Here is a 24,665-nt window from a genome sequence, read left to right as displayed (position 1 = left end):
TTGTTCCAGATCACAACACATTAACCATCCTAATCACCAAGATGTAGGCTCCCAATTCAAGCCACACTTCACTGCAGCGCTGAGGAATGCTGCATTGTTGGAGGTGCCGACTTTCAGCCTTATCTGTCTGGTCAGACTGTCAAAGGTCCCATGGTATTGTTAAAAAGGAGCAGGGAGCTTGGCTGATCTCAAACTGAACATTTCTCCCCCACCCACACTGTTGAAGGAGAGCACTATTCATTTGTTGCTCATTTACTGTGTCTGCCATGTCTGCCTGCATAACAATCATTATTGCAGCATTTCAAAGTAATTTGCTAGTTGAGTTCAGTGGCTGAGGTGGGTGAAAACAGTGTGTACCATCAGTATAGGCGCTACTAATGGCCTCAGTGACACTGGGTTGCGAGAGGGTGGGGAGAAAGATAGTCATGCCCCCAGTTGTTATCCAGTGACTTACACTGGAAAGTGGACATGTCAGGAAAGGACAGGACATGGGTAAGCAGTGATTCCTCCAGAGTGATATCCTCGCCACCATTCACTGCCTGGGCTCTGACATGAAGAATGACCACTTGATGGAGGTACAAAGGCTTCTGGTGTCCACAGAAGCACAAGTCAGCATATTAAAAACGGATCCTGGGCTTTATAAATAGAGGCATAAGTACAAAAGCAAGGAATTTCTGATGAAACTTTATAAAACACTGGTTCAGCCTCAACTGGAGTATTGTGCCCAATTGTGGACACCATACTTTAGGAAGAATGTGAAGGCATTAGAGAGGGTGCAGAAAAGATTTACAAGGATGGTTCCAGGGATGAGCGACTTCATTGACAGATTGGAGAAGATAAGGTTGAGAGGAGATTTGATTGAGATGTTCAAAATCATGAGGGATCTAGACACAGTAGATAGAGAAAAACTATTAGTAAAAGGGTTGAGAACCAGAGGACACTAATTTAAGGTGACTGGCAAAAGAACCAACGGCGACATGAGGAAAACCTTTTTCACGCAGTGAGTGGTTAGGATCTGGAATGCACTGCCTGTGAGTGTGGAGGCAGATTCAATCGTGGCTTTCAAAAGGGAATTGGATAAGCATCTGAAGAGAAAATAATTGCAAGGCTAAGGGGATAGGGCGAGGGAGTGGGACTAGCTAAATTGCCCTTGCAGAGAGCTGGCATGGACTCAATGGGCCAAATGGCCTCCTTTTATGTTGTAACCATTTTATAATTCTATAAAATAAATACCTCACTTAAATTGGGAAAACAAATAGGAAGGAAGGGTTTTTGAAGGCTTCGATAACTGTAACTTCAGCTGCTTGGGCAATAAACTCTGGAATTCCCTCTAGACCTGATTGTCTACCTCTCTTTCCTCCTTTAAGACCCACCTCTCCGACCAAGATTTGATGTAGTGCTTTTAACATAGGAAAACATCCCAAAGCCACCCCTTCTAATGTCTCCTTCTTTGGCTCGGTATCAATTTTTGTTTGATTACTCTCCTATGAGGTTCTTTGGGATGTTTTCCTAAGTTAAAGGTGCTACATAAAGGCAAGTTGTTCTTGTCAAGACTCACTAAACTACCTTGGAGCCAAACAGCAGTTTATCTGCTTTCTGACCCAGCGATTGTAAAAACTAGCATTCAGTCCCACTTGACAGGGTCTGTAGCAAAATGTGGTCTCCATTGATTCCCCACCAATGGAGAGACTTCATCATGTTTGACAATGGAACCTTACAGTAGCATCTACAGAAGGGGGAAGTTAGGGCAGGTGAGAGAGGAGGGAAAAAAAAAAACTGGGAGCAAAACTGAGGCGTTTAGAAGAATAAGAAGTGATGTCATTGAAACATACAAAATTCTTACAGGGCTCGACAGGGTAGATGCAGGAAGGATGTTTCCCCAGGCTGGTGAGTCCAGAACCAGGGGACACAGTCTCAGAATAAGGGGCAGACCATTTAGGACTGAGAGGAGGAGGAATTTCTTCACTCAGAGGGTGCTGAATCTTTGGAATTCTCTGCCCCAGAGGGCTGTGGAGGCTCAGTCATTGAGTATGTTCACAGCTGAGATCGATAGCTTTCTACATATTAAAAACATCAAGGGATACGAGGATAGTGCAGGGAAATAGTGTTGAAGTAGAAGATCAGTCATGATCTCATGAATGGTGGAGTGGGCTCGAAGGGCTGAATGGCCTACTCCTATTTCTTAAGAGCATGCGGGTCATAATGGTATTGGTAACAGACACGGGTAAATGTAAAACTCAGCACATCCATCTTGCCAACTGCTGGAGGAAGCAGTCAGATTTGTATGGATGGCTGGGATTGTGCACCCATTAAAGCAAACCCCCTCACACCAAGTTGTGAGGAACACCTGGACGATGGTTTCCACTAACTTAAAGGGCTTCAGTCCCGGTAGCATGCTTAGGAACTCGGTGTTTTACCTGAACGGACAAGAGCTGACCCATATCCTCAGGGAGCGAGACGAGGTGGTTGTCATGGAGATCCAGAATCTGAGAGCAAGAAACAGACAGTAACAATCTCCACAAACACCATCCAATTGACCTTAATACCAAAGACAACACAGTCCTATTGTGCATTGAACACGGACTCCCCACCCCCATTACCCTGGCATTCAGTGAATTGCTCTACCTGCTAAAACTGGTAAAAGGATGACGACCTTTAAGAGACTACAAAAAACAGAGACATATTTCAGTTTGAAGGAATGGCAATATATTTCCTAGTCAGGAAGGTGAGAGAATTGGGAGGGCGACCTGGAGGTGATGGTGTTCCCACACTACAGTTGTTCTTCTTGGTGTCAAAGGTTGCACATGAGGGGAGGTGTGAAATATAGATTAAATATGCAGGGCAAATATAGAGAATATTACAGAATGACCCACCAGTAAATCAATCACTTACAGTCTATGCAGTCAAATCGAACAAATTCAGTACTTCACAAACGTCCAGTTTTACAGGGAAATTGCAACAGCATGCAGATTTTCTGCACAGTAAAGAAGATCAATGTATGTCACATAGTGAGAGATGAAGGAGGTGACAGAGAGTGCAGAGGGAGGGGCAGGGTATCACTTTGCATAGGGAAACAGCAGGGGAGAGAGACAGGGAGGGAAACAAAGAGTGTACAAAGAAGGGAGAGTGAAAGAAGAAAGCCGAGTGTAGAGAGGAGGGAGAGAGCACGTGTAGAGAGTGCACATGTACACGTACCCAACTGAACTGAGAATCAGAAAGTACTCTGGACTCAGATCTCCCAAGACCTGCAGTCCTCCACAAGTACACTAGGTGTAATATAAACCAGAAGCAGCCAGACAACAAACCACGACCCTGCACTTACCTTCAGCATCGACAGATCCTGGATGTTACATGACTTCGGCAGCAGCGTTGACAAGTGATTGGTGTGAACAATTAAAACCTGAAAACAAACAAAGCAGAGTGAATGAAGCTCTTACAGACACAGTGCAGCCTTGAACCAAGACGTTTGCCAGTCACACACTGACAATGCACAAAATAAGCAAACATATCCTGAGGAGGTAAAACAGAATCAAATGCACTGAATTATTAACAGCTGTATCTAATCTGTGCTGTACCTGCTCTGGGTGTTTGATAGGACAGTGTAGACGAGAATCCTTCTCTTTCCTGTCATCACGCCTACTTTTATTTTTTCCCTTTCAGGACACTGCCCCCACCAAATCCCTAGCCAAACCCTTCAGCACACCTCGACCTGCCACTCTCCTGCCATTGTCCAGACTTGACTCCTTCCTAGATAAGCCTACAGCTTCTCTCCGTGACTCTTGAAATCCTCCAAAGAGCCCATTGAGGCACTTGTGCTGCCTCTTTACGAGCAGCAACCCCAACTACACCATCCTACTCTCTCACCGACCTTCCTGCATTGCGCACCCACTGGGGGCTAATCTTTTCTACCTCCTTGCCGTCCCACTCAGCTCTCCCAGTGCAGACCCTGTGGACTCTGCCAGTGGATCAGCTCTCATCACACCCCTCTGCATCTCCCTCCAGAATGTGTTCACTTGTGAACAAGGCCCTTCTCATCCATGAGCTTATTGTGGATGACTGCATCAACATCATGGCCTTAATGAAATCTAGCTGAGAGGTGATGACACCGTCCCCCTAAATGTTCCACCAGTTGGCCTGGCCAGACTGTCAGTGGCTGTGTGGCTCTTACCACCAAATCTCACCTTGGTCAGTCTCTCTACTCCCGCTGGCACGTTCTCCTCCTTTGAACATCTCACCATGTTCCACCCTCTTACCTCTCATTTAAAATCCTCATTCTCTACCACCCACCCAAGTACCATAAAAATTCTCTCACTGAGATATCTTCACTGCTTTCCTCCCTCAGCCTCTGCACCGAGTGACTCCTCATCCTCAGTGACTTCAAACTCCATTTCAACCTCACTTCTCTCCTGAATTCACTGCCCTCCTATCCTCCCTTAACCTGTCCCTCCATATAAACTCCACAACCCATATTCACACCCATACCCTTAATGTTGCCATCTGTGGGCAATAAATGCTGGCTTGGCCAGCGACGTCCACATCCCATGAATGAATTTTAAAAAACGTGGCCTCGCTACTCGCACTGGGTCAATCACAGATTGATTACTTCTTTGTACTGTTCTCCACCCACGTCGCCCTTTCCCCTCCTAATCCTCTGTCCTTCTATGTCTGCAACTGGAAAAAAACCCTAAGTCATTAACAACTGCACTTTTAAAATCCCACTCTAGCCCTCCATTCAGCACAACATTTCTACAGCTACCAATCTGCCCAACTGCAACCTCACCTCCACTGCTGATGCTCTAGTCCCCATTAAAACCATTACTTTCTCTCACCCTGGCCTTTCCCCCTGTACGACCCTCATCTCCGCTCCCTTAAGTCCAAGGGACACCGACATGAATGTATATGGCAGACAACTGGTTTAGCCATTCTTTGCCAGATCTGGCTGGACCACATAAAGCACTTCCGGATCCTGCTCCCTTCTGCCAAAACAACTCACTTTTCCAGGATCATCCTGCAATGCAAAGGTAATCCTTGGCTTCTTTTCTGTACTGCAAACTGCCTTCTTAAAGCCCTCTCCCCTCCACCCTCACCTCCAACAATATGTGTGAGGAACACATGGACTTCTTTGTCACAAAGACTGAGACCATCTGATCTGATGTGTCCCATCCTACCACCAGTCCACTGGACCAAACTTCCTCTAATGCCATTGCCCTGAACTTGCACCTTTCTCTAGTTTCTCTCCTATCTTCCCTCATGTCCTCCCCAAGCTCAAGTTGTCCATGAGATCCACCTCCTGCTTCTTCAACCCTATTCCTACTAAACTACTGACCACCCAACTTTCCTTCCAGGCTCCCATGTTAGCTGATACTGTTAACAATTCCCTCTCCTCAAGCACTTTCCCCTTCTCATTTAAATCTGCCATCATCACCCCTCCCCTCAAAATAACCCTTGACCCCACCGTCCCTGCAAACTACTTCCCCATCTCCAAACCCCCTTTCCTCTCCAACATCTTGTGCATATTGTTGCCACCCAAATCAGTGCCCATCTTGCCCAGAAAACCATGTCTGAATCCCTCCGATCAGGTTTTCGCCCCTGCCACAATACTAAAACAGCTCTCATCAATTCACAAATGACATCCAATGTGACTGAGACACTGGTAGGTTATCCCTCCTTGTTCTTCTCGACCTATCTGCAGCCTTTGGCATAGTTGATCACACCATCCTTCTCCAATGCCTCTCCACCATCATCCAGCTAGGTGGGACTGTACTCGCCTGGTTCCATTTTTATCTATCTAGTAATAGCCAGAGAATCGCCAATAAATGGCGTCTCTTCCCATTGTCGCAGTTACCTCTGGTATCCCCCAGGTATAAACCCATGAACCCTTCCTATTTCTCTTCTACGTGCTTCCCCTCGGTGACATCAACTGAAAATACAACAAACGTTTCCACATTTACCCTGATGAGATCCAGCTCTCCCTCACCACCACCCCTCTCAACTCCTCTACTGTCGCTAAATTATCAGACTGCTTATCCGACATCCAGTACTGGACGAGCAGAAGTTCTCCCCATCTAAATATTAGGAAGACCAAAGCCATTGCTTTTGGTCCCCACCACAAACTCTGTCCCTGAGCCATCAACTCTGTCCCTCTCCCTAGCAAAAGTCTGAGGCAACCTTGATGTCACATTTGACCAAAAGATATTCTTCCAACAACACGTCTGCACCATCATTCGGACCTCGCATGGGGATTAGCAAGAGACCAGCATCACGGGAGTGCAGGTATCTCGGACGGTTGTGGGGCTGAAGGAGATTACAGAGATGAGGAGGGGCAAAGGCATGGAGGAATTTAAAAACAAGGATGTGAATTTTTAAAGTCAAGGCTTTGCTTATCCAGGAACCAATGCAGGTCATCCAGCACAGGGGTGATGGCGAACAGGACTTGGTGCAGGTTAGGACACAGGCAGCAAAGATTTGGATGATCTCAAGTTTATACAGGGTAGAACGTGGGAGGCCAGCCAGGAGTGCATTGGAATAGTCACTCTACTGGTAACAAAGTCATGGATGAGGCTTTCAGCAGCACACAAGAACACAAGAAATAGGATCAGGAGTAGACCATATGGCCCATCGAGCCTGCTTTGCCATTCAAAACGATCGTGGCTGATCTTAGGATTCAACTTCACTTTACTGCCCGCTCACCACACCCTTTGATTCCCTGAGACACCAAATATCTGTCTATCCCAGCCTTAAATATATTTAACGATGGAGCATCCACAACTATCTGGGGTAGAGAATTCCAAAGATTCACAACTCTCTAAATGAAGTAGTTTCTCTTCATCTCAGTCCTAAATGATCGGCTCCTTATCCTGAGACTGTGCCCCCGTGTTTTAGATTCCCCTATCCAGCCCCTTTAGAATCTTATATGTTTCAATGAGATCACCTCTCATTCTTCTAAATGCCAGAGAATACAGGCCCAATTTAGTTAATCTCTCATAATAGGGCAACCCCCTCATCCCAGGGACCAATCTAGTGAACCTTCGCTGCACTGCCTCCAATGCAAGTATATCCTTTCTTCAATGTGGAGACCAAAACTGCACACGGCATTCCAGATATGGAAACAAGAAATGCTGGAAATACTCAGCAAGTCTGGCAGCATCTGTGGAGAGACAATATACAAACTGGGTGGTTTTATTTTAATAAAAAAAAGTCAACAGATGAAACTCTCCGCCAAACAAAGGTCAGTGACCCTTCATCAGAACTGGCAAATATTAGAAATGTAATAGGTTTTAAGCAAATAAAGCTGGGGTGGGCAAGAGATAACTAAAGAGCTGTTGACAGGGCAGGGTCAGAGAGAATAACTGACCAGAAGGTCATTGAACAAAGGCAAACGGTATGTTAGTGGTGTGCTGAAAGACAAAGCGTTATTGCAGAGAGGGTGTTAATTGACAGAAAAATGAACAACCCTGGCCCAAAGCACAAACATGAAAAAAACAGTGGGTAGGCACAGTAGAAACAAACTAAACAAACCAAAATAAAATAAACAAATAAAAAAGAAAAAATGACGAAAAATAAATAGGGTGGCCTGTCATGCTCTGAAATTATTGAACTCAATGTTCAGTCCAGCAGGCTGTAGTATGCCTAATCAGTAAATAAGATGCTGTTCCTCGAGCTTGCATTAATGTTCACTGGAACACTGCAGCAATCCCAGGACAGAGATGTGGGCATTAAAGCAGAGGGAAGTGTTGAAATGGCCAGCAACCAGAAGCTCGGGGTCCTGCTTTTGGACTGAGCGGAGGTGTTCCGCAAAGCAGTCACCCAATCTGCGTTTGGTCTCCCCAGTGTAGAGGAGACCACATTGTGAGCAGTGAACACAGTATACTAAATGAAAGAAGTACAAGTAAATTGCTGCTTCACCTGAAAGGAGTGTTTGGGGCCTGGGATAGTGAGGAGAGAGGAGGTAAATGGGCAGGTATTACACCTCCTGCGATTTCAGGGAAAGGTGCCATGGGACAGGGACGAGGTGGTGGGGGTAATGGAGGAGTGGACCAGGGAGTCGCGGAGGGAACGATCCCTTCGGAATGCTGACAGGGGAAGGGAGGGAAAGATGCGTTTGGTAGTGGCATCATGCTGGAGGTGGCGGAAATGGCAGAGGGTGATCCTTTGGATGTGGAGGCTGGTGGGGTGGAAAGAGAGGACAAGGGGAACCCTGTCGCGGTTCTGGGAGGGAGGGGAAGGGTTGAGGGCAGAGGTGCGGGAAATGGGCCGGACACGGTTGAGGGCCTTGTCAACCACAGTGGGGGGGAATCTCGGTTGAGGAAAAAGGAAGACATATCAGTAGCGCTGTTGTGGAAAGTTGCATCATCAGAGCAGATGCATCGGAGATGGAGAAACTGGGAGAACGGAATGGAGTCCTTACAGGAGGCAGGGTGTGAAGAAGTGTAGTCGAGGTAGCTGTGGGAGTCGGTGGGCTTATAATGAATATTAGTGTACAGCCTACCCCCAGAGATAAAGACAGAGAAGTTGAGGAAGGGAAGGGAAGTGTCAGAGATGGACCATGTAAAGGTGAGAGATGGGTGGAAATTAGAAGGAAAGTTGATAAAGTTTTCCAGTTCGGGGTGGGAGCAGGAAACGGCACCGATAGTCATCAATGTACCAAAGAAAGAGTTGGGGGAGGGGGCCTGAGTAGGACTGGAACAAGGAATGTTCGACATATCCCACAAAAAGACAGGCATAACTAGGACCCATGCAAGTACTCATAGCAACCCCTTTTATTTGAAGGAAGTGAATGGAGTTGAAGGCGAAGTTGTTCAATGTGAGAACAAGTTCAGCACTGACGATGCAACCTTCCACGACAGCGCTTCCTTTTTCCTCAACCATCCTTGAGGGATGCTAGAGACAATGGCGTGGGGAGCAGGAAGAGAAGCCATTGCTGGTAATTTTCTGGATAGAATTAGATAAGAACGAAACGTGGTGAGTGCAGCCCCACCGAATTGGACAAAGTTAAAGGCACGATATAAATACAAGCTGTTGCTGTTGAATGTGATGCCAACATCCACTATCTCAAAGAGTAGGACAGGTAGGGATCGGGCGGGCGCGTGCACACACAGGGAGACACCGGCTGGGCGCATGCACACACAGGGAGTGCACGGATAAACAGGGAGCGACTGCGCGGGCGTGCACACACACACACAGGAAGAGCCCGGGCAGGCACATAAAGCTCTTACCTTCTTCTGTAAGACTCTGCACATTGAAAAGACACTGACTGGAATCTGGTGACACAAGATTGAAAATAAACAATAAAGCAGAATTCAGTCCAAATAATTTTAAAGATTTGACCACTCATTGTCCAAGTCCTGTAATTATCTGCACATTGCACCGTACAAACTTAGAATACAGGACTGTATCTCAGGCCCACTCCGAGTGCAGCCCCAGGTTCGAGGATGCTGCAAAACGGGTCCTGGGGAAGGAGGAGAAGAAAATCTGCCGCGATTCCCACACCTGATTATTATCTGGCAGCTCCAGCTGGAAGGCATGTTTTCTCCAATACTTTTTCTCTGCTGATACGAATTTCCTTAATTTCCTCACTCTTTTTAGCCCTTAGGTTACTGTCTATTTCTGGTATGGAACTTGTAACTTTTACTGTGAAGACAGACACAAAATATTTGTTCAGGGCCTCTGCCATTTCCTCATTGCCCATAATAATCTCTCTGGTCTCTGCTTCTAAGGGATCAACGTTTACTTTAGCTACTCTCTCCCTTTGCAGATGAACTGAGGCAGGGGCGGAGTCAGGGTACACATTGACTGATGTCACCCAACAGTTGACCAGTGCAACAAAACCCTGCTTTTACCCAGACGAGGAAAGGCCTCTTAGACAGTGCCCGACCTTTGAACTGTATCCCAACATGGGGCAGTCTCCAGGGGAGGGGGAATAAGGATAGAGAAAGAGACATTAGATTCTACTGGCCTCTGCTATTTCCGTGTCAGATGGACTGTTAGCCTATAAATAATAATGGGTGGGGCTAACACCTGCAAGCGTGTTCTGAAGAAGGCCTCTCCCACAAGGTGGCTCAGCTGTCAGCCGTGGCTCAGTAGTGGTGTTCTCACCTCGGAGTCAGAGGTTTGTGGGTTCATATCCCACTCCAGACTTGAGCACAGGCTGACACTCTTAATGTCATACTGCTGCACTGTCGAGAGGTGTCTTTCAGATGAGATATTAAACAGCAGCACTGTCTGCCCGTTCAGGTGGATGTAAATGATACCACGGGACTATTTCAAAAAGCAGGCGAGTTCTCCCTGGTGTCCTGGACAATACTTATCCCTCAACCAACATCACTATAACAGATTATCCAGTCATTCATTATCTCACAACTGTTTGTGGAACCTTGCTGTGCACAAATTGGCTGCCATATTTCCCCGAATTAGAACAGTGACAACAATTGGCCATTAATTGCTTTAAAACATTCTGAGGTCAGGAAAGATACTGTATAAATGCAAGTACTTTCTCTAAAGAATTTAGTCGACCTAGAGTACCTACACCTCATTTGCTCTTCCCCTCCAATAGGGCACACTGCCTCATTGACTAATGGAACAGGCAATCACCAGGGACCTCCTTGGCCACAGGGGCCCAACATAGTCACAGCTTACCTCAGACAGCTCGCACCTCGATATGTCCAGGATGTCATCTGCACCTGCCTCTCGTGCCTGTACCAAAGGAAAATGGAACATTGTATTTTGAGCGGACACTTTCAAACAAAACGAGACCTGGAGCTAGGGAGCAAGATTCCCCCAGCCCCTCGTACTCTCATTAGCTGTAGCTGCAACACAGCTTTCACACACCCAGAGTTAACAACAACCTCTGCTGGGAAGAAACTGCGCCATGGTGGTAACAAAATGAGGTGGTAGGACATCCCTCTAGCCATTGCCTGAATGAAGGAGCCATCTGTTTATTGTGGGAGAGTTGACACTTTCATTCAAGTAAGAGAGAGACAAAAGGAGGGAAAGAGAGAATGAGAACACATGGTTGATGCATTTAAGGGGAAGCTATACATGAGGGAGAAAGGAATCCAAAGACATAGGGTGAAATGGAGTAGGGTGGCAGGAGGCTCTTGTGGAGCAGAAACATCGGCATTGACATGTTGGGTCAAATGGCCTGTTTCTGTGCTGCCAAGGCTGTTGTAATATGTAACACACAGCAGCCAGCATTGCTGTGGCAGTTTCCACACTACCGTACAGCACTGTTGGAGCTGTGATTTAGATCTACACCAGTTACAGCATGAAAATTCCAAACTCCTCCACCACCCCCTCACCCACCGCCACCCCCCCACAGCTGTCTGTTCAGTGACTTACACCTTTAGAACATCCAGTCATAAATAGGAACACTCAAGGGCCTGCAGACTAACAGCCTAATCACAAGGAGATAGGGGAACAAACATTTCCTTAAGGTCACCAAGCCCCAGATATTATATAGAATATACAGCAGAGAAACAAGTCATTCGGCCCAATGACTCTCTGCTGGTTATATCTTTCTGTTCCCCTTTCCGTCATATACTCATCTATTTCCCCTTGAAAGCATCTAAGCTATTTTCCTCAGTTGCTTCCTGTAGCAGCAAGTTCCACATTCTAACCGTTTGAGTAAAGAAATGGGCCCTCATTTTGCAAATGGATTTTTAGTAACTATCTTGTACATATGGTCCCTAGTTTTGGATTTTCCCACAAGTGGAAACATTCTCCCCACATCTAGCCTGTCCAGTACATTTGTAATTTTAAAGACCTCATCAAGCCACCTCTATATATTCCCTTTTCTAAAGAAAAAAACCCCAACTTGTTCAATCTTTCTGGATAGCTGTACTTGCTGTAATGCAACATTGAACAGTGTTGTTATGACTGCACCCAACCAGGCAAATGCTGAGTATTCCATCACACAACTTGAACCTTGTCGGTGGCGGAGAGACTGAGGGGTCAGGAGCTAAGCCACCCATGGTCAAAAAGGCCCCGTTCATAGCAAAGTACCCAGCCTTGTTCTACTCTAGTAGTCAGAGTGTTGATTTGGCTATTATTGTTAAGCTCATTGATGGTAATCTCCCAAGATGTTCATGGTTGAAGACTTAGCAATAGTGGTGCCACTGAAGGCGAGAGGAAGATGGTTGGTTTTCTCTTGTTACTGGCTGGCACTTGTGGCACAAATATTATTTGCAACTTACCAGCCTAAGCCAAGTCATGAACATACGAAAGAGGACAGGAAGAGACCATCAAACCTACACACACCATTAAAACTAACCACACAAATGGCAGGGGATGGAATGCAAAACACTCAATAGAGATTCTGTGGAAGGGGAAGGGCGCGTCGATCACCCAGCTTCCCTGCCAGTAGGGGTGTGTAATAAATAAAATGTCACTTTATTAAACAGAGAAAAGGGTTATCATCTGCACAACCAATTTGATATAAAAACTGAGACTCAGGAAACCCTTAATCTCAATTGTGCTGCCGACTGGCTGGTCTCCCCCCTCCATCCACAAACATACAAGACACCCACTGTCTATGGTTCATGTTCTTGCCCACATCCTCATTGCCTTGAGTTTTACCAAACACTCCATGTCTCCAAGAATTAAGACTTTTGTTCTCACCACATCCCTGCATAACCTCCCCATTGCTGGCCTCTGATCTCCTCTAGCCCTCTGTCCTTTCGTGCACCCTTCACTCCTTGAAAAAGTGTTTTTGTTATCCCCTACTCCCTCATAGGCTGCTCCTTCAACCACTCAGCCTGTGCCCTCTGTATCTTCCTCAGCATCTCTACCATGTCACCTCCCTCCCTTGAAAATCTCCCTTCTGACCCTCTTCACTTCCTTCCTCCTCTCATGATCCACTCCAAGTAAAGGCTTTTGCAGACATCTCTCTGCACACAATGGGTGCCACAGAAATGTAACTGAGTCAGTGTTGATTCTTCACCTGACATTAGAGAACTCAAAACGGATGATAATGTTAGATAAGTGTAGCGAGCAGGCAGCACTCGGATCAACAAACTCTCCTTACTGAACCAGTGAGACGGGAAGCCAGAGAGTCATCACTTTAGGGTGAGATCTTTCAACCAAGAGATGTTCCCAGGAGAGTGAAGATCTTCTCCACATTCTCTCTCTATGTCTCATGGCTGAGATAGATGTAGAGTAACAACTATAATTTTACATTCAGGGTGTTAAGCAGAGAATAGTCAGGGGTAGCGGAGTGCATCCCTGTGATGTCTCCTTCGTATTTGTGAATTGGACATTGAGTCGTTATATGTTCCATGGTTTGTTCTGAGTGACCACAGTCGCACGCTGGAGAGTTTTTAACTTTCCCCTGGTTTGTGCGGATGCTGGGGTTGGAGTTAGGTTTCGGGTCACATTCACCAGTCCTCACCCCCTATGATCAAACTGAATTCAAACTACTTGGCCGTTTATAATCACTCCATCCCCTTTAACAGATTCATCTGCTTTAAATGGGAAGAAGCTCTTCAACTAGAGGAAGAAAACTTTCGTTCGACTGTTGTCATTAGCTTCAGGAGGTGAGACCGAGGTCTGGCAGCCCTCATAACATAGGGGGGGGGAAATACCCATTGGATCAAAGTGCCCACAGGGAATTAAATCATGGGATTGTTTAATGATCCCAAAGTAAACAAGAGCTGATTGAGGGGGGTCAGAGCCCGCTCGGCCAGCCACACCCCATCTCCTTCTTCCCCCCTCACCAGGCACATCTGATATTCCAGCCGCTTCCGCGCCTCTTCAGTTTGCTTCTTTTTCCGAGAGAAAAGCATCATTTCGGGCTGAGGCTCCACCAGTCGCCGCGGGGAACGGCCCGGACAGCAGCGGGGAGACGAGCAAGCCGCCGGCCCAGGCAGTAGAGGGCTCGGGGAGAGAGGGGGGTGAGGAATAGAGAGACCTTCAGCGCCTCCCTCTCTACGGATCCGTTTGGCAGTGGCTGCGGAGCGGTCTCGGCTCCCGCTGAGTCTTCATCCGAGGCAACGACTGACTCCTGACTCGGTTCCGCCTCCTGTCACTCCTCCAGCGCTAACAAGTGCCCCAAGTAAGACAAGAGGATCCATTTCCACCAACAAGTACCGAGAGAAGAACAAGAGGTGTCACCAACACAGACCTCCCAAACTCCTAATACTAAGAAGTAATGAGAAAGTAAGAGGCGCCCCCCGCAGCCTTTACCTCCCAACTCCTACCACCAGCTGGCGACAGGAGAATAAGAACCATTGTGATTCAGTGTGAAAGTTTATTACATACCGCACGTTTTACTGTTTCTCTTTTTTCAAGATTTCTAATAAAATTTCCGTTCGTGCCGTTTTGATTTGCTCTGATAATTATTTTGGCTCACAGAATACAGCGGTGTGGTGGAACCACTTGGAAATCTCGCGAGGCTGGCTTGGGTATATAAGATGGGAACAAGATGACGTATTCCTTTCTGCTGCTCTGTTTGGTGACGGTGCAACATATCATCGGTCGTCCCGAATCCGGGTTCATCCGACACCGAAACCGCGCGTTGGTGTAGTAAACGCCGTCATCCACCGCCAAGATGCCTCCTAAATTCGACCCCAACGAAATTAAAGTCGGTGTGTACGTGTGGGGGGGGGAGTGGGAATCTGGCGGCCGGGCCTTGGGGTTGGGGGAAGCTTGTGGCCTAAACTTAGGCTGGGGCTTGGGCACGTGTCCCGTGTCTGTGCGGATCCTGGGCCTGTGGTTGCGTAGATTCTCCGCCATGGGCTGTCCCTTCCTCACCCACCCCGGGTAAGTGTGTTCGCTGTTCCTTGAATGGGAAATGGTCACTGGCCGGCCCCGTCTCTGGGAGTAGTTTGCCTTGAGGTTTTGAGGTGCCCCATTGGTGCTGGATATCTCGGCCTTCAAACCTTCAGTCCAGTGTGCAAATTGCGCTTCAACAATCTGACAGGGTTTAAACTGAGCAATGATCTGAGGACCTGAATATTGTTATTGCTAGACACTAGTTTCTTTTTATTACAACGTTTGCAACTTTGCAGTTAGTGTTGCTGTTTGTTGCAGTAACTTCATTTCAAAGAACCCTGTTGTATAGGAGGGCTATTACTACAGGCTGGTAATCAAGAAGAAACGATCTGTAAAATTTCAGTGTTTAGCTTTTCGAGTCTTTGGTTTTATAAATGGAAGTTTACAGTATTTTTGCTTGTGAAAGAGATCCGAGCAACAATTTACCAAGAGCATCGTCTTCATTTTCCCTTCAGATCGTACAGTAGTGTGCCTTAGACATAGCCAAGGACTGAGATAAGAAATTTCTTCACTGAGGATTGTGAATCTTGGGCATTCTCTACCCCAGAGAGCTGTGGACGCATAGCTGTATATGATCGCTAGATCTTTGGACTTTAAGGAGATCAAGGCATATGGGGATAGGATGGGAAAATGGAGTTACAGCCAAAGATTGGCTGTGATCATATTGAATGGTGGAGCAGGCCTGAAGGGTATATGGCCTATTCTGTTTGTTGTATATCACTGGGTCAATCCTGAAATCTTCTTATCCACCAACATTCAAATGTGAGGACTGCTGTGGTTCAAGATGATCCATCACCACCATTTGAGGACAGCTGGAGCTAGGCAATCAATGTCTCCTTTTTCCTGAAAACCAAAATATAATTCGTTTTAATTGTAGTTTATAAACAACTGGGTTTCATTTGGAGCAATTTAATGTGAACAAACTTGACAACTGCTTCTAATGCTTGGAGTATTGGATTGCCTGGATTTTCTTTAACCTCTGAATACTGTAGCTGGCATATATGATCTTTGTTCTGGTGTTGGGGTCCAGCTCACAGAATTATTGTGGCTTTGACTTATTTTGTTACATTGTGAACATTAAAACTGAAATTGTTAATGCCAAATATCTGAAACTCCGTGGTATAGGAAAAGGTGTAGAGTGTAGAATTTTGGAATAGATTAATTAAAATTGGATCGGCTTCTGAATGTGGCTGGCATTTATTTGATTATGATTAGATATACAGCACTGAAACAGGCCCTTCGGCCCACCGAGTCTGTGCCGACCATCAACCACCCATTTATGCTAATCCTACATTCCTACCAAACATCCCCACCTGTGCCTATATTTCCCTACCACCTACCTATACTAGTGACAATTTATAATGGTCAATTTACCTACCAACCTGCAAGTCTTTTGGCTTGTGGGAGGAAACCGGAGCACCCGGAGGAAACCCACGCAGACACAGGAAGAACTTGCAAACTCCACACAGGCAGAACCCAGAATCGAACCCGGGTCCCTGGAGCTGTGAGGCTGCGGTGCTAACCACTGCGCCACTGTGCCACCCCTCATGTGTGGACTTCCTCATTGAAGAATAACAAACGTGCTTTTGGACATGAAGTACAAGCTGCATTCAATATTAAAATCTGTATCCATCAAGGGGTAGCGATTACTCACCAGTTTACTCCTCAGTGAAAAAAATTATCAATGCTGAAGGAGTAGCGAATTTGATTTTTTTTTTTTTGTGGGGTGGGAATGGAAGGTAGGATAATGTGTTGCCTGTGCCTAATTCTTTAAAATGATTATTTAGAAGTTCTCCTAACAGTGTTTAAAGGTTGTGTAGCAAAGGCTGTTTTTTGTAACGCCCTCCTCTCAAAGACATGCAACAAAATAGGAATTAGTGAGTCTGCCAACACAGGGAAATTCAGATGAATTAGCAGGTTTAGTGTTTTTAAAGCATACCTCCATGACTCTTTTATTGTGTCTCCCTAGTTTACCTCCGATGCACTGGAGGTGAAGTTGGTGCTACCTCTTCTCTAGCTCCCAAGATTGGCCCACTGGGTTTGGTGAGTCTCTACCTCCTGTCATTATACCAACTACAGATGGCTCCTAGCAGCTCTTTTAAAATTTGCTTTTTGTTTCTCTTTAGTCTCCCAAGAAGGTAGGCGATGACATCGCCAAAGCTACAGGTGACTGGAAAGGCCTGCGTATCACAATCAAGCTGACTATTCAGAACCGACAGGCACAGGTATGGAGTTGGAGGGGTGGTGCGGTGGCTGAACATTACTTGTGCCTAGACTAACCTCCCAGCTGCAGTAAAAAGGCTATATTTTTGATCCATTATGTATACTTAAAGCCTACCTGAAAAGCATTACAGCAGTATACTTGGGGATCCCAGGCATTGGAGCGATGTACAGCAGCACAGTGTTGTGCTGTGACAACTAGTGCAATATATTTCCTAAATTGATAAATAACCAACCCTGACAGTTGAGATATGCTGGGCAAGACTATCTCTAGTCTCTACTGTTATTAAGCAAACCTGATGGGTGGTGGGTGACAGCTGCCCAATCCAAATAAAACATGGCTGCTGCTCTGCCCAAGCTACTGTCTGCTTGTTTGTATAGACTATTGGACTTATCTTGTCCAAGTAGACCATTGTGTAATCCCAGATAGACTACTCGCTCATGGAATATGTTAAATCCCCATTCTGCTGTGTTCAGAAGATTTGTGTGAACATTTCTGTTTACCAGGAGATGCTGGTTTGTGATGGGACGAGGAGCCCTGGCTGTTGCTTCCATTGTCGTCTGGCCCAGTAGTCATGCCTGAGGTTGACATTGCTGATCAGGAAGAAACTTGCCCAGAAAATAAGTTATGAATCTAGGATTAAACTCTGTCTTCAAGCTGCACATAGTTGGCTATAGCTCTAAGATGAGATAGAAATGTCTGAAAGTGCCTCAGGTGTGGTGTGTGCAATATGAATTGTGCTGTGTGTAACCACGTCAGTCTGTGGGGCTAAGGTCCTCGACCTGTTGTGCCCATAGCCCGTAACACGGTGTTTCTGGGTACAAGCTGTCCCATGCAAGAGATTTGGAAAAGTTCCTTGCAGAATATTTCTTGGGAGAATGGTGGCTGGGATTCATTATCTTGATGTAATTCATAATGTTGAGTAATCCAGACCCATGTGTTCTCGGGGACAAAGGGGTGCTGTTGTACCTGGATTTATTGTGGTTACAGCTGCCAGAACTCTGGTTGTACTGTGGAAATTTCTCACTAAGCATTTGAGTATTGTTTTACTGTTACCAGTATACACTGGAGGGGAGAAAGGTTTTCTGTATATTCTTTGCAGGGTGAGTAGATTGGGGCTAAAAGATCTTCCTGAACTGTTCTATGCAATTGACACTGGACATACAACCTCAGAATTGTTACAGCACAGGAGGAAGCTATTTGGCCCATCTTGTCTGCACTGACTCTCCAAAAGAGCAGTTTACCTAGTGCCACTCCCTGGCCGCCTTCCCATTGCTCTGCATGTTTTTCCTTTTCAGATAACAATGCAATTCCCTCTTGAATGTCTCAATTGAATCTGCCTTCACCACGTTCTGGTAGTGCATTCTGGATTCTAACTACTCACTGTATGAAAGTTTTTCCTTCTGTCACCATTGCTGCTTTTGCCAATTGTCTTAAATCTGTCCTCTTGGTCTTGATGCCTCTGCCAATAGAAACAGTTTTTCCCTTTGTACTCTGTCCAGACCCCTCATAATTTTGAATACCTCTTATATCTGCTCTCAACCTTCCAAAGAAAATAGTTCCTCATCCCTGGAACCATTCTCATGAACCTTTTCTGCAGTCTTTCCAGTGTCTTCACATCTTTCCTAAAGTGTGGTGCCCAGAACTGGACATACTACTCCAGTTGAGGCCGAACCTGCATTCTATACAAGTTTAATATAACATCCTTGCTTTTGTACTTCCCCTATTTAGGAAGCCTAGGATGCTGCATGCTCTATTAACTGCTCTCTCAACCTGTCCTGCCAGCTTCAATGATTCATCCATTTATACACCCAGGCCCATCTGCTCTTGGATCCCTTTTAGAATTGTCCCCTTTATTTTATATTGTCTGTGTTCTTCCTACCAAAATTAATCATTTCACACGTCTCTGCATTAATTTCATCTGCCATTTGTCCACCCACTCCTCCAACATGTCCTTTTGAAGTTCTACACTATCCTGCTCACAGTTCACATGTTTCCAAGTTTAGTATCATGTGCAAATTTTGAAATTGTGCCCTGTACACTAAGGTCGAGGTCATTAATGTCTATCAGGAACAGTAAGGGTCCTGACATTGACCCATGGGGAACTCCACTACACACCTTTCACCAGTCCAAGAAACATCCATTAACCACAAGTTTCCTGACTCAGACAATTTTGTATTATGTTGCTACTGTCCCTTTTATTCCATGAGCTATAACTTTGCTCATAAGTGTTGTGTGGCACTGTTTCCCTTTGACACCTTTTTGAAAGTCCATGTACACCACATTAACAACATTGCCCTGATCAACCTTCTCTGTTACCTCATCAAAAAAAAACTCCAAGTTAATTAAACACTATTTTCCCTTCACAAATCCATGCTGGCTTTCCCTAATTAACCTGCATTTGCCCAGTGACTGTTAATTTTGTCCTGAATTATTGTTTCTGGAAGCTTCTGCACAACTGAGGTTAAATTGACTGACAGGCCTGTATTTGCTGGACTTATCTTTATACCTTTTTTTGAACAAGGGTGTAACATTTGCAACTAAAAAGCAAAATACTGTGGAAGCTGGAAATCTGAAATAAAAACATAATACTGGAAATACTCAGCAGGTCTGGTTGCATCTGTGGAGAGAGAAACAGTTAACGTTTCAGGTCGATGACCTTGCACTTTGTTTTTTATTTAAGTAACATTTGCAATTCTCTAGTCTGCTGACACCACCTCTGAATCTAGAAGACTGGAAAATTATGGCCAGTGCCTCCATAATTTCCACTCCCTTCAGTATCCTTGGATGCATCTTATCTGGTGCCTTAGCAACTTTTAAGTACAGAAAGCCTATCCAGTATCTTATCAATTTTAAACCCTTCAAATGTCTGAATTACCTTCTGTTTCACTATGACATGTATAGCATCTTCTTTGGTAAAGACAGTTGCAATTTATTTATTTTATTTTTATTTGGAGATACAGCACTGAAACAGGCCCTTCGGCCCACCGAGTCTGTGCCGACCAACAACCACCCATTTATACTAACCCTACAGTAATCCCATATTCCCTATCACCTACCTACACTAGGGGCAATTTACAATGGCCAATTTACCTACCACCTGCAAGTCTTTGGCTCTGCCATGCCTCCATGTGAAATCCCATTTTTAGTCCCTAATTGGCCCCATTCCTCCTTTTACCACTCTTTTACTATTTATATACCCATAGAAGATTTTGGATTCCCTTTATTAGCTGCCAGTCTCTTTTCGTACTGTTTCTCTTTGCCTTTTCACTTCCTCTCTGAGCTTTCTGTATTCCACCTGGTTCTCTGTTGTGTTGTCCACCTGATATCTGTCATAAGCACTTTTTTCCGCTTTATCTTTTTCTCATGGCCAATGTAACTGAGTGAATACAGCTGTTGCAGTGAAAGTGGGGTTGAGGTGCTGCCTTTGAGAATGTATGCTGAGTTCTTTTGTAGAGGCCTACAGATTTACTGTGTTGTGTTCATTGTATCCTGAACTGACGTCTATATTTTTCACTCATAGATTGAGGTTGTCCCATCAGCCTCTGCCCTAATAATCAAAGCCCTGAAGGAACCACCTCGTGACAGAAAGAAGCAAAAGAACAGTAAGTAGCAATACAGGGTGGTTGGGGGTTTGATGCTTTTCAGTTTGCCCCTTCTGCGAAACATTAACTCCCTGTGGTAAAAGCTGAGAGGTGAATATCTGGTTCAGTGTGCAATTGAAAGTATCGGGTTATGTATAAGGGTCACTTGCTTTCTTTCCGACCCTCTCCCCCCCCCCAAAGATGCTGACTCCTGGATGCAGTGCCAGCACCTTGCCCAGTGTTCTGGGTAATGGTGAGCTAACTGGAAAACATCACAGCCAGGCCTGAATGTCTTCATGGGAATTGCATAAAACAGACAGTGAAATGGCAACTTTTGACTTTTACTTGTCCCTCTTCCTCTCAGCTGTGCTGATGTAAGTTGTAGCCCCTCGCAGTTGAAGTCAGAAACCAGGATCTACTGTTGTTCACTGGGCATTGAACTTAGCCACTGGTGGTGCAGCTGGCCTGTTTAAAGTGAGAAGGGGTGTATGTATTAACTGCTGGTATTGATTGTTTCCTTTTTGTTTAGTTAAACATACTGGCAGCATCACCTTTGATGAGGTGGTTAATATTGCCCGACAGATGAGGCACCGTTCTCTGGCCAGGGAACTTACAGGTGGGTACTGCCTGTGTTGTAATGGGTGATGGTGTCTGTCATGTATTCATACTAAATTGGTGGAATAGGGACAACACTGATCTTTCTTGTAACCACCACAGGAACCGTGAAGGAAATTCTGGGAACTGCTCAGTCCATTGGCTGCAACATTGATGGCAAACACCCTCACAGTGTGATTGAGGACATCAACCAGGGCAAGATCGAGTGTCCTGCTGTAAGTTTCTTTTTGGATTATCTTGTGTTGATTTTTGACCTATGCTTTACCAAGTCACTTATATATTTTCCTTTCTTCAAACAGGAATGAAGTGGAGGTGCTTATAAAACGAAACAAGTTTATTCAATAAAGTCTTTTTTTAAATAAATGTGTTGGTGTACTAGTGTCTGGTTTCTGTAGCCTCTCTTTACAACTTGGGTGTCTAATTCAAGTTATCCGTGTTAGTCACTTTCATCAATGCCAGAATTATACAGCTCAAATAAACTAGGGAAGTTGCTAGATTCATTACTTTGTACAAACAGGGCCATTCAACTCCTGACCTCGTTAGTCTTGGTTTGCACATGGACAAAAGAACTGAACTCTAGGTTAGGTGAGATTGACTGCCCTTGACATCAAGGAGTCTTGGCAAAACTGGAGTCAATGGGAATCGGGGAAAAGTCTCTGCTAGTTGGACTTGTACCTAGTGCAAAGGAAGATGGTTGTGGGTTGTTGGTCGATCTTCTCACCTCCAGGACATCACTGCAGGAGTTCCTCAGGGTAGTGTCCTAGGCCCAACCATCTTCAGCTGCTTCATCAATGACCTTCCTTCCATCATAAGGTTAGAAGTGGGGATGTTTGCTGATTGGCACTGAACATTGCACATTTGCGACGACTCAGATACTGAAGCAGTCCGTGTAGAAATGCAGCGAGACCTGGACAATATCCAGGCTCGGGCTGGTAAGTGGCAAGTAAAATTTGTGTCCCACAAGTGCCAGGCAATGACACTCAAACAGAGAATCTAAGCATCTCCCCTTGACATTCAATAGCATTACGATTGCTGAATCCACCCCCACCCCCCAAGCAACATCCTGGGGATTACCATTGACCAGAAACTGAACTGGAGTAGCCATATAAATACTGTGGCTACAAAAGCAGGTCAGAGGTGAAGAATTCTGCAGCAAGTAACTCTCCTAACTCCCCAAAGCCTGTCCACTATCTACAAGGCACAAGTCAGGAGTGTGATGGAACATTTGCCTGGCAGCTCTGTCTCTCAAGCTCAGCACCATCCAGGAAAAAGCCTGCTTGATTGGCACCCTATCCACATTCACTCCCTCCACCATTGACCAGTGGCAGCAGTGTGTACCATCTACAAGACACATTGCAGCAATGCACCAAGACTTACAAACCCATGACCTCTATCACCTAGAAGGATAAGAGCAGCAGATGCATGGGAACACCACCACCTGGAAGCTCCCCTCCAAGTCACACACCATTCCTTCAGTGTCACTGTCAAAATCCTGGAACTCCCTAACTGCACTGGGTGTACCTATCCCAAATGGACTGCAGTGGTTCAAGAAGGCAGTTCACCACTACCACCTTGAGGGCAATTGGGGATGGACAATAATTGCTGGCCTAGTCAGCAATGCCCAAATCTCTCAAATTAATTTTTTAAAAAGCTAAATTTTCTAGGAGTTGTATTTTGCATTCAGATTGTGCTGATTCATGAGTCTACTGAATAATTCCATTTGGGATGCTGTTTGATTTTAACCATTATAGTTTTTCTATACTATAAAACATTAATGAGGTGACTTGGTGTTTTTCTCCATACTTTTTTTTTGTGCTTAAGTGAAATGTGCAGTTCTGGAGATTGGAATACTTCTGTCAGCATCCAGTACTTCAGCTCAAATATGGTACAGCAAAGCTCCTTCTACTCTGTCCCAATAGTATTGCTGATCCCCAAGCATATTTCCATTTTCTGCACTGGCCAGCTTTAGTTAAGTGACAATGCAAATCTACTGCTCAGTTATTTTGTGCTGTGCTCTAGTGGAAATAAGAGAAGTGCACTTTTCCAGTGATCCTCTTGCTTCATGCTCCATTGCATTAACTTCAGCTTTGCACTCAATCTTGATTGCCCAAAGGCTTCAACTACCATTTAAAGGCTTTCTGCCCAGTAGCTGTTTATGATTTTTGCTTTGCCAACCCAGCTAACAAAGATATCAGACTTTTGAAAGGAATCCTACTATGATGGAAGTGATGACAGACTAATATGGCACCCTTGATGGCAATTAGCCTTAAACACAATTTCTAACCCCTCATGAACCTAGACCTTCCAAAGTTCTGCTGCCATGGTATTGAATTATGGAGTTCGCACTAAGGACCTAATTAGGTTTCTGCTCAGGCACATCCATAATTTGATCCAGTTGTAGCCACGTGCCCACAAGAGAAGGCTAGCAGCATTGAACTTAATGTGTGGAAGAATCTTCAAACTGTAACCCAGCTGCCCTACAGAAGCAGGATCTAATAAGCCATTTTGTAAAGTTTCTTGGCGCTCGCAAGCCAGGTTGACGCTGTCCTATGCCTCCAGGGCAGGAATGTACCTTTCCAATGTTCTCACTAATCCTGGTCTCTTTCACCCCACATCAGACATCGACTTAAAACGTGGTTATGTTAGTGCCTTTGGCTCAATTTCCACTAGCATGAAGTGAACCCAGATTGTGTAGCTCTGGTGGTATTCACACTTCCATAATCCCTTTTCCACATTCCTGTCTTCCACCCTATCACAGACCTTCCCTTTTGTTTTTCACACCCTCCCCCCTTTCACTTGCATAAAACGTATTACATTTCTAACTTTGCCAGTTCTGATGAAAGATCATTGACTGGAAATGTTAACTTTTTTTCCCTCCACAAATGCTGCCTGACCTGAGTATTTCCAGCATTTTTTGTTTTTACTCCCTATTAAGACGCCTAACATAGTCTTTCTCAAGTCTCACCTTTCCTCCAGCTGAATAACGGGACTATCCTTCGCCTCCCATCTGACTACATCTCTTCCCAGCCCCTATCCACTGAACTGTTGCGTTCACAACCTTGGAGGACTGTTTGACTCAAAGCTTACTTTCTTGCCCATTATCTTCAATACAAAGACGGTCTACTTCCACCACTGCAATTGTCTGCTTCTGCTCATCTGCAGTTGAAATTCTTATACATACCTTTGTGCCTTGATTACGGTCATAGTCTCATCCATCCTTCATAAACTCCAACTCAGCAACTTTGGTGCCTGAATCCTTTTGCACATCAAGATCAGTTCACCCATTGCTTCCTCTATCCTGATTGATTCACATTGGCTTACAGTCTCCAATTTAATATTCTCTTTGAATCGCTGTAACCTGCAGCTTTACAACTTCAACAAATTATTTATTCTTCTGACTGCAGCTTTGTGTGCTCCCCTCCCTGCACCTCTACAACTGGCAGCCATGCCATCAGGCACATACATCCTACTCTGGCATT

The 24,665-nt window shown here is 45.3% G+C and overlaps 2 protein-coding genes across 2 annotated transcripts in view; one reads left to right on the top strand and one right to left on the bottom strand.

Annotated features, from left to right (window-relative positions):
* Positions 1–14,046, bottom strand: part of lrsam1 (leucine rich repeat and sterile alpha motif containing 1) — a 108,196-nt gene extending 94,150 nt beyond the window's left edge. The window contains 5 exon segments of the mRNA XM_068012749.1: positions 2,418–2,486; positions 3,323–3,400; positions 9,216–9,260; positions 10,636–10,692; positions 13,710–14,046. Of these exon segments, the coding sequence (XP_067868850.1) occupies positions 2,418–2,486; positions 3,323–3,400; positions 9,216–9,260; positions 10,636–10,692; positions 13,710–13,781 (321 nt within the window). The 5' untranslated portion in view covers positions 13,782–14,046.
* A 380-nt stretch (positions 14,047–14,426) lies between these two features.
* rpl12 (ribosomal protein L12) lies at positions 14,427–21,549 on the top strand. Its single transcript, XM_068012748.1, has 7 exons — positions 14,427–14,579; positions 16,736–16,809; positions 16,893–16,991; positions 20,511–20,592; positions 21,101–21,187; positions 21,289–21,401; positions 21,486–21,549. Exons 1-7 carry the CDS (start codon positions 14,543–14,545, stop codon positions 21,489–21,491), a joined length of 498 nt encoding a protein of 165 aa, XP_067868849.1. The 5' UTR covers positions 14,427–14,542; the 3' UTR covers positions 21,492–21,549.
* The last annotated feature ends 3,116 nt before the right edge of the window (positions 21,550–24,665 follow it).

The sequence above is a fragment of the Heterodontus francisci genome, chromosome 32, assembly GCF_036365525.1.
Source record: "Heterodontus francisci isolate sHetFra1 chromosome 32, sHetFra1.hap1, whole genome shotgun sequence".
In the NCBI taxonomy this organism is placed as follows: domain Eukaryota; kingdom Metazoa; phylum Chordata; class Chondrichthyes; order Heterodontiformes; family Heterodontidae; genus Heterodontus; species Heterodontus francisci.
Note: the sequence above shows the minus strand (reverse complement) of the source record. Positions and strands in the feature narration are given on the sequence as shown.

What these genes read in the sequence shown, in the direction of transcription:
- rpl12 (XM_068012748.1), top strand. Translation starts at nt 14,543, where the DNA reads ATGCCTCCTAAATTCGACCCCAACGAAATTAAAGTCG. An exon ending in AGATTGGCCCACTGGGTTTG is followed by an intron (nt 16,810 to 16,892) that starts GTGAGTCTCTAC and finishes GTTTCTCTTTAG; the next exon opens with TCTCCCAAGAAGGTAGGCGA. An exon ending in TCTGGCCAGGGAACTTACAG is followed by an intron (nt 21,188 to 21,288) that starts GTGGGTACTGCC and finishes TAACCACCACAG; the next exon opens with GAACCGTGAAGGAAATTCTG.